The sequence below is a fragment of the Stegostoma tigrinum genome, chromosome 7 (genome assembly GCF_030684315.1).
Source record: "Stegostoma tigrinum isolate sSteTig4 chromosome 7, sSteTig4.hap1, whole genome shotgun sequence".
Classification (NCBI taxonomy): Eukaryota; Metazoa; Chordata; class Chondrichthyes; order Orectolobiformes; family Stegostomatidae; genus Stegostoma; species Stegostoma tigrinum.
Window position 1 is genome coordinate 32167617 of NC_081360.1, and position 9534 is coordinate 32177150.

At 37.6% G+C, this 9534-nt stretch overlaps 1 protein-coding gene across 4 annotated transcripts in view; it reads left to right on the top strand.

The window, feature by feature from the left end:
• The window catches only part of pgap1 (post-GPI attachment to proteins inositol deacylase 1), a 129741-nt gene extending 124734 nt beyond the window's left edge, over nucleotides 1–5007 (top strand). The window contains exons 28-29 of one of the 4 annotated variants that reach the window (XR_007247896.2): nucleotides 132–2140; nucleotides 4096–4210. Coding sequence is in view for 3 of the 4 variants with exons in the window: in XM_048534033.2 (XP_048389990.1) it covers nucleotides 132–270 (139 nt within the window). In the remaining variant the exon portion in view is untranslated. Of the gene's footprint in view, nucleotides 1–131 lie in introns of all 4 variants that reach the window. The other 3 variants (XM_048534035.2, XM_048534033.2, XM_048534036.2) reach the window with 3 other exon arrangements.
• Nucleotides 5008–9534: the final 4527 nt, after the last annotated feature.

Here is a 9534-nt window from a genome sequence, read left to right on the forward strand (position 1 = left end):
TTAATCCAATAAAGTCAAGTTCTGTAGTCCATAATCACCCTTCATAATTCAACACAGTAAGGTGTTATATACACGATGTCTGATGTTTAATTCTCTGCATAACAAATGTTTATTTTTCTCTTTCATGTTAGCAAGCTGCTGAAACACACAGCGAGACTGCAGCTCCTCTTAGCCATTGCTGCAGCAGCCTTCGGATTGGTACACTTATACAGGGTTCCTTATTTTGTTACATTTTCATTGGTTTTATGTGCACTGGGCTGTCTGTTATAAGTGACTGTGTAACATGGTGACTTATCAATTTAACTCATCATACAGACAGTATCTCACAAAATGTATATTTTGCAATTCTTTTTAAACAAAATGGTGCTACATAATTGTAGTTGGTTATTATTGGCATGCCTCACTGACTTATTGCATAATGTAACTTGTAAAAAGTTCCTAAATTTTAGAATATTTAAAAAGATACTACTTGATGTACATTTTAATTTTTTTGCTATAAATGAAAATCCAGAGTATTATATCTTATAAGTCGTCCTCAGTGTGTTGCTTTGAATTAGATAACTCAAGGCACGTTGTAGATTGTCTCGTCTGGTAGCCTTTTTTAAACAGACCATTTCAGGGCTTTTATACAAAATACCTTTGACCATGTTCAGCATCTCCAAAGAGACTTGAATATGATTTGGTTGCCTATAATAATTTTATCTTAAGAGATCCCAGAAGTGGTTCTGAATTTTTGGGGACTCTCACTTTAACCACTCTGAGTAAAGAGAATTAAAGACAACAAAAGCCTAGTACTACAGATGCTTGAAATCTAAAATATAAGCAGAAAGTGCAGGATTAGGTAACATCTGTGCAGAGAAAAAATGTTCCAGGTTGATGACCTTTCATTAGCAATGGCAAAGATGATAAATATAACATGTCTTTAGCAAGGTTTGGGAGAAGGAATGAAAAATGATAAAATGGAAAGTTTGTAAAGCAGTTGAATGCCAAATTAAACATCATAAGAAATAATGGGGTACAGCAAAAGAATGATGATGGGTCAAGTGAAGAAACAAAAGATATCAAAAGAATTGGCAACACCAGAATCATTACTAACAACTGCACTTCAAATACAAAATGTGAGTAGTGGTTATGGTCTGAAATAGTTGAACTGAGTCTAACAGACTGTAAATTGTCTAACTTAAAGACTGCTGTTCCTCCAGCTTCCACTGATGTTCACTGCAACACTTTGGAAAGCCAAACTCAGTCGGAGTGGGGTGGAAAATTAAAATGGCAAGTGATCAGAAGTGTGGTTTCCCTTAAGAATCAGTATAATAGTTAGAGTTGGGTTCCTATGGACATTTATTAGTAAAACCAATATACAAACAAATACACACTCTTCGCTGAAATACCTCGCGATCTAAAATAAATCTTTAGATAAGCACTATATTAATGGAAGGGATAACATTTACAGTTCACATCATGTGTTTTAAAATGTGCATTTCTGATAACTCGGTGGGTAGCTTTTCTAATGTTGCAACATATCTAAAATACAATGTGTGGTATTTATGACACCATTAATTGGCATTATAGCTCAACAAACGAATTCCATAAAAATAATATCAGGTCTCCAGTTCCACAGTAAAAATGAGACAAGAGCTAATTGTGATGCAAGTTATACGTTTTGGAAGTATTATGCTGATTTCTGTCTCGTTTTCTGGTGGTCCCTTTTTTCATGCTCTGCTTTGTATCTGATGCTTAGCAGAAACCCAGGCATGGGAAAATGAGGAAGCTGTGCATCTTCCACAGTCTTTTGCTGCATCCCTGGTGCCTGCTACATTATGGTTCAGAGTCTCCGGGATGGGAGTACGTGGATCATGAAATCAAGACAGCATAGCTGCAACGGTGCCAAGTGCCCAAAATCCTTGCAGGCACCACTGCCCTCACCCATGCTGCACCTTCTCCCAATCCCAATACACCCTCCTACCCAAGGTCAGAGTAACTGGACTGACCCAGGAATGACTTGAATGTTCTAGCCGAGTGCCAACTCTTGCCTGCCGCTAGAACGAAGGAGGATGTCTCGCTATGGGCCATATGCTGATCTGCAATAACGGTGCAAACACTGAAGCACAATTTCAGCCTTGATTCGCCACATATACAGGTAAATGTTATTGCAATGAAAATACACAAAACACAAAAAACAGGCCTCCAAAGAATTATGTACTTTAAAAACAAAATTCTGACAAGCAGGGAAACTAAAAATGATGACTTTGTGTTTTAAATTAAAGGAAGTATGAACCAGACAGTGCTTCACCTGGATAGTTTGTTCTGGGGCAATATCAAAGAAGGTTAAAAAAAAATTGTGATGTACTCCTGGTGCTTGCACAGGAAGCTGAAATGGGAGGGGGATGACTGTATAACTATCATCATTGAAGCGTGAAGAACAGCACTTTGTTATTTTGTTTACTATGTAACAGTCCTCAGACTCAGAATTCCAGGTCAGCAATTTCTCATTTATTTTGAGTTCCATTGTTGCCACTTACACCTCCTCACAAACCATATTCTCTTTCTTGTCTTTTACAGTCTCCCTTTGGCCTTGCAGCATTATCTGTCCTTATTCCTACACTATCACAGAGCTTCACTTTTGCCTTCCTACTTCTTTTGCTGTGTCAGTACCTGCATACAGCCTGTTCTGTCTCCAAATTTTGACAGTTCTCCTGAAAGGTCATTGATCTGAAATGTTAGCTTTTTTTCTGCCCAGATGCTGTCTGACCTGCTTTTTGGAGAATCTCAATTGCAGGTTACAGTTTAGCTGTGATGATGGCCTAGTTAAGCCCACAACGTCAACTTGCTTCTCATAATGTTATTCTACTTCTTAGCTAAGCCTCTTAAATGGTGCATTATGTATTAGAAGAATGTGGTGGGATCCCTTTAGGTATGAAGTGTGGTGGGGAAGAAATTCTATGAACTAAAAACTTACCTTTACTTAAAAAGACGAAACTAGCAATGGGTAAAAGGAGTCACAAGGCTTTAAAATGATGCCATGAAATGAGATTCTAGTTTGCAAAAATGTGAACCGTTCTTCTGAAGTTCTTCTTTCTACTCTTTTGACAAGATGTTAAACATTTTTAAATGCATTCACTAAAATAACAAAGGAGAATTTAGTACTACTGTATTTAGATTTTAAATGCTACCATCCAATGACAAATTTAGGACTGATGTATTCTAAACTGGAGAGTATTGTTGGAGAGTTTTAGTCAGTTTGGACATTAGATGAAACAACACAAAATTGGAAGACCTTCTGTATCCAACCCTACAGGGTACTTAGTGCACAATAAAGCCAAGCTAGCCAGATAGATTGAGACTGATATTTACTGTTTTGGAGGGCAAAATTCTAAAGAAAATTATTGATGTATACAAAAAATCAAAATTTGACATGTCTGATGACAAGTTGTTTTATTAATTTAATGTTTTAAAATGTATTATGATAAACTGATAAATGTGTTTTTATTCAGCAGTTCAGATTTCCATGTTTTCTTGCGAATGTTGAGCTATTTATTTGCCTCTGGTGGCAAGGATGAGCAGTAGCCTATTCTCTGATTCTATTTATCCTTCTCAGTAAACATTTAAGGAACTTGAGAGACATAGAGTTACACCCTCTTCCTGTCTTCTGCAGTATTGCCTCTAACTGTATATTCACATGCACAATTAACAGTTAATATTGAGCTATTTTGGGAAATAATTGTGGCCAAAGCTGTAGATATAACAAAATAATAAACCAATAATGAACAGTGTTAATATTATGCTACAAAGTGTCACATTAAATAATACCACAGATATATACAATGCAAAAGACATCTCGAAATGGAAACCATTGAAATTCCTGTTTCCTGAAAGTTGGACTGGGAAATTTCCTTAACTCATGGTTTCATCAAGCTGAATCAGTTGTGTTCAATTTACAGCTCTAATTGAGATTGGGAACTCATTATGCTGAGAATCTCAGGTTGTTCGGCAAGTCCATTAACTCCATGCTGCATGATAGTATCCTAACTACAATGCCATTAGTGCCACCCTCTACTTTCTCTTAAGTGAGTTTAATTTTTTTCCCCAAAATAGGCTGAATATGTACCGTTGCCTGCCTAAAGAATATGAAGTCATGCCTAATAAGGACAGTCACCAGAAAATGGCAGCTTCATTTTCAGATGAAACAAAGTCATTGATGTGAATTTCTATCCATTTTGCTCCAATAACTAATCAGGAGAAAATAGTGACCTTGTACTTATAACCTGCAGCTGACACTTACACCAAAGTTATTGATCAACCAACTGGCCAAGCATTTGCTGGTTTAAAAGTCACTGCTTAGGTTTTTGTGCTTTGACTGTAATATCACTGTTGTGACTTACTGAGGTACATATTTTGCAATGGAACCAGTTCCCTGTGTTTGTTTTAATAATTTGAAAAGGATATTTGTGAAACTAGTGATGCGAAACATTTTTGTAATGTATTTAGTGATGTAAGTGTTAATTTTGGAACAAAGCTGTATCAGTAATGTTTGCAAGGTTTATACAATCTAATGATGTACAGTTTCTAACTGTGAAATGGTTTGTGTGTAAACAATCAGTTGTGGTATTAATACACAGTTAAAAATTTTTAAGAACTAAATCTAATTTGAAAACATCAACCACTACAGTGTGTTTTGTACCTTTATGTTTGACTTGCAAATTAGCAGAGGTTCCTCAGAGCTTCAATAGGGTATTATTTCTTGAAGAATTTCAATTATTTTGAGGCATATCTATTTAGCTGGTAGAGTGAAATATGACTTCACTCAGCAGGTCCAAACACTATCACAACTAAATGTAGATACCAAGGTGCAACAAGTACACAAGCATGCAATGAGCCATGTTTTGTTCATCTTTTTCCTCATCAAATTAATTTCCTGCCTGTTGAACAAAAATTATAACCTGTATTTTGTGGTCAACAATGAAAGGTCTGCACTCCCGACTGACTTTGGAATAGCAGCTCGCAAAGATTGAGTTTCACTCGTTACAATGTGACTTCCAATCTGCAGGGAACTTGTGGCATCCAGCAACAGCGAGTAATCAAGGAAGCTGAGTAACCAGAATAAGAATTTTACAGCCAACCAGAATACAACACAAGTTTTGTTTTAAATTACAAGGAACAGGAGTCGGTGTGTCACTGAAACCTGCTCTGCATTAAAAAGATCATAGTCGATCTGATTTTAACCTCAAATTCATATTCCTACTTCCCTCTGATATCCTTTCACCCCTTGCCAAAGGTGTATCTACAGCTTCCTTAAAAATATTCATCAGCTCTACTTCATTGCCTATTCAGGAACAGCGCTCCAAAGATGATACTCTTTTTAAAAAAAAAATCACCTACCCCTTACTTTTAAAACAGTAACCTCAGGTTCTAGAAACTCCCATAAGAGAAAACATTCTCTCCACATCTACCCCTGTCAAGTTGTGTATTAATCTGTAAACTCCAGCAGACAAGCCCAGTCTGTATTATCTTTTCTCATAGGACAAGCCATCCATTTTTCTATTAGTCTGATAAGCTAAGTGGTATTTCTAAATGCTCCCAATGCATTTACATCCTTTAAAAAGGCAATCAGTACTTACACAGTATTCCAAATGTGATTTCAGTAGTGCTCTGTGCAACTGAAGCATAACCTCCCTGTTTTTGTATTCAGTTCCCCAGCAATAAAATGACGATTTATTAGCTTTTCTAATTATTAGCTGTATTTGTATACCAGTGTTTTGCGAATCATGCACTAGGACATCCAGGTATCTCTATACCTGGAACTGTGATCTCTCAACATTTAGATAACTTTTCAAATAACTCCTACAAAACAAAAACTGGACATTTTACATTTTCCCACATTAGACTTCACTTACCCACACACTTAACCCATCTATATCATTGTGTACTTTCCATATGTCCTTTTCACAATTTATTTTCCTACATGGTTAGAGACGAAAAAAACTGCAAATGCTGGAATCCAGGTAGACAAACAGGAGGCTGAAGGGTCACAGCAGGCCAGGCAGCATCGGAGGAAAGGAGAAGCCATCGTTTTAGGTATTACCCTTCTTCAGAACTGGATGTGTGTGAAGGGGAAGCTGTAGATAAACAAGGGGGGGGTGGGCGTAGTGGGTTGGTGGTGATAGGTTGACAACATTGGCTGAGGGGAGGGATCCCTACTAATCAGATTATACCTACTACTGGTGTCCACCTATCACCGCCATTCTGCTGCTTGCCCCTCACACTTCATCTGCAGCTACCCCAGCCTGACATCCGTCTTGAAGAAGGGTAATATCTGGAATGCTGGCTTCTCCTTTCCTCCAGATGCTGCCTGGCTTGCTGTGTTCTTCCAGTCTCCTGTTTTATCTTACTTTCCTACATATCTTTGTGTCATCAGCAATTTTGGCAACATTTTTCTTCTCTTCATTCAGCTATTTAAATACATTGCGAACAGCTGAAATCCCAGCTTTGATCCCCTGTAGCTTGCCACTCATTACATCTTGACAACGAAGAAAAAAAACAATTTTTTTTAGCTCTCTGCTTCAAGTTAGCTATTCAATCTTCTATCCGTGTCAAAATGCTACCTTTACAACACAAACTTTTATAGAATCAGGGGTTTAGAGCTTTAAAAAAATCCTTTAGTCCATCGAGTCTGCACCATCAAAGAGGACCACTGGTTATTCTAATTCTGCTTTGCAGCACTTGGCCTGTAGACTTGTATGGCTTGGCATTGTTAGTGTACATGTAAATACCTTTTAAATGTTATGAGGGTTTCTGCCTCACATCTTTACAGGTAGTGAGTTCCAAATTTCAACCAGGGTCTACAATTTTTTTTAATGCAACATGTTGTCAAATACCTTCTAGAAATTTAAATGCAGTACATTCACTGGTTCTCCTTTATCTTGTTACTGCCTCAAATAACTCCAACAGATCAGTCAAACATGATTTTATTTTCACAAAACCATGTTGACTCTGTCTGGTAACCTTGAACCTATCCTGCTATAACTTATTCAATAATAGCTTCCAGCATTCCCCAGACTTTAAATAACTGGCTTAAAGTTTCCTCCTTCCTGTCTCTCATTGAACAAAGGAGTTATATTTCCTTCTCTTGCAATCTAATGACACCTTCCTTGCATCTAGGAAGTTTTGAAAAATGAAGCCAAACAATATCAACTATTTCACTTGTCACTTCCTTAAAGACCCTAGCATGAAATTCATCAGATCTAGGCACTTTTCAGCCAGCCCTAGGCTCCAATGATTTGTTCAATATCACATCTTTGGTGTTGTAATTTTTCCAAGCTCCCCTCTCCCTCTGATTCCTAATTCTAAGATGTTCCTTGTATCCTCTGTAGTGCTATTTCTTTAGTATCCTTTATTAATTCCCCACCCAACCTTCTATAGGCCCATTGCACACTTAAACTTTAAAAATCATTATAAAAACATTAATATATACTTCTGGTACTTTCAACCCCACTAATGTTTTCTTTAATATGTACTGAATAAAATAATATGTAAAATATTTATTTGTCTCTGCTGCCCAATATTCTGATTTGCCATCTGTGCGCAATTACATGTCTTCCTTTGATACTATCTTTAATCTTCCTAGTTACAAGAATAGTGGATTCATACCTTGTTGGAAAGTATCTGTCATGTATATGGAAGTATCTCCTTAAGATGCCACTGCATCTCTATTGACTCATCCTGAAACCTAATTTGTCATTTAACTTTAACCAGCTCTGCTTTCATGCACTCATTATTTAAGTTTGAAAAAAAACTGGGTTCTCATTCAAAATGAAAGAAAAGTATTGGGGATATACTTTTGCGTTTAAGGATTTGGAGCTGAAATGTGGAATACTTAGACATGCTGCATTGAAAAAGGTTCTGGAAGCCACTTTCGCTCTCTAGTAGACTCAACAATTTGCTGTTCTAAGAAACCATCCAAACAACATTTATGAACTTATTTAATCTACTTTTGACCATCTGACCTTTCCGGTCTGTGTGTAGAAGGTAACAAATCTCATGATTAATACCATGCCTTTCTTATAAGCTCCCATTATTTCTTCCAATATGTTCCTCTCTGGGTGGGGTGGGGGAGGGGGAGCTATACACCATTCCCACAAATTACTTCTTAGTTTTATTCTATCTCTACCCAAACCATTTCAGCATCTAGTTTTCATGAATATTGGTCATTTCTCATTATTGTACTAAAAGCATCATTAATTAACAGAGTCACCCCTCCACCTTTTCATAGTTTCCTGTCATTCCCAAATATCCTGTATCCTTCAATTTTCAGGAACAATCTATGTCATTGTGCAGCCATGTCTCTGCGACCAGATTGCACTTATTTATTTACATTTGCAATCTCAGACCGCATGTTTTGTTTCCAGAGTCTTTGGTGTTATCATTTTATTCTTTCTGTAATCTTTAGCCTTATCTGTTGATTTGCACTTCGATTCATATTTTCCTTCACCTGTCTCCATCTGTTTATCATTTCCCATATTAAACAGATCTGGAGCTTGTCTCTAATCTTTGGCTTACCCCATCATCTTAAATTTGATCACTTAACCCTGCTAGTTGGTTTAAAATCCTCTCTACTGCCTTAATAATGTGGTTCCAAGAAATATAGCCACCTAAACTGTTTTGTGGTCAATTTTCCCAATGGTACAGATCCCACTTTCCCAGTGCTGGTGCCTGTGCCCCATAAATAGAACGTATTTTTCCACCCACCACCTGACTTTGAGAAACACATTTATCTCTAACTGGAATTATCCCATAAATCGATTTACACAATTTTCAGGTATTCTATCAATTATGATCCCGAGGTTCTGCTTCTAAGTTTGGTGCCTAGCTCCCAATACTGACTCTGCAGGATCATCTTCTGTGCCCTGTCTATGTTCTTGGGGCCTACACAGACCATTACAAATATAACCTCTCTATTCCACTGAAAGTTCTTTTCCAGCCCTAAACAGGTATCCTGAACCTGGCAATGGGCAGGCAACACAGCCATTTAGATTCACGCTCTTGAGTGAGAGACTGTCCCCTACTCTCACTGCCTTCCTTATTGCTCTCCCACTTGAATAATTTCCTGAGCTGTGGTGCCGTGGTCAGTTTGCTCATCCCTGCAACCCTCACACATTGGATGAGAGTAAGAACTTCAAAGCATATTGGACAATTGCAAAAGCTGAGGCTTCTGAGCTTCTGTCCGCTGAATCTTCTTAACTCCCTCACCTGCAGTCATGCTGTCATTGTTCCTGAACAGCGAGGACCCAATCCTAAAATATCTGACTACCTCTTGTAACAAAAGATCTAGCTTACTGTCCTCCTCCCTGATATAGCAAGTGTCTGAAAGTCACCCCTCAGCCCCAAGCTCTGATCCAAGTGTGCTTGAACTTCAGCAATTGCTGTGTACATTTGCCCTCAATAAAATTGGTGTTCAGGTGCTCCTATATTCTACAGTTGTGGCATATCATCTGTTCTGTCATCCTTAAATTAGTCTTTAATTAGTGCTTAATTATT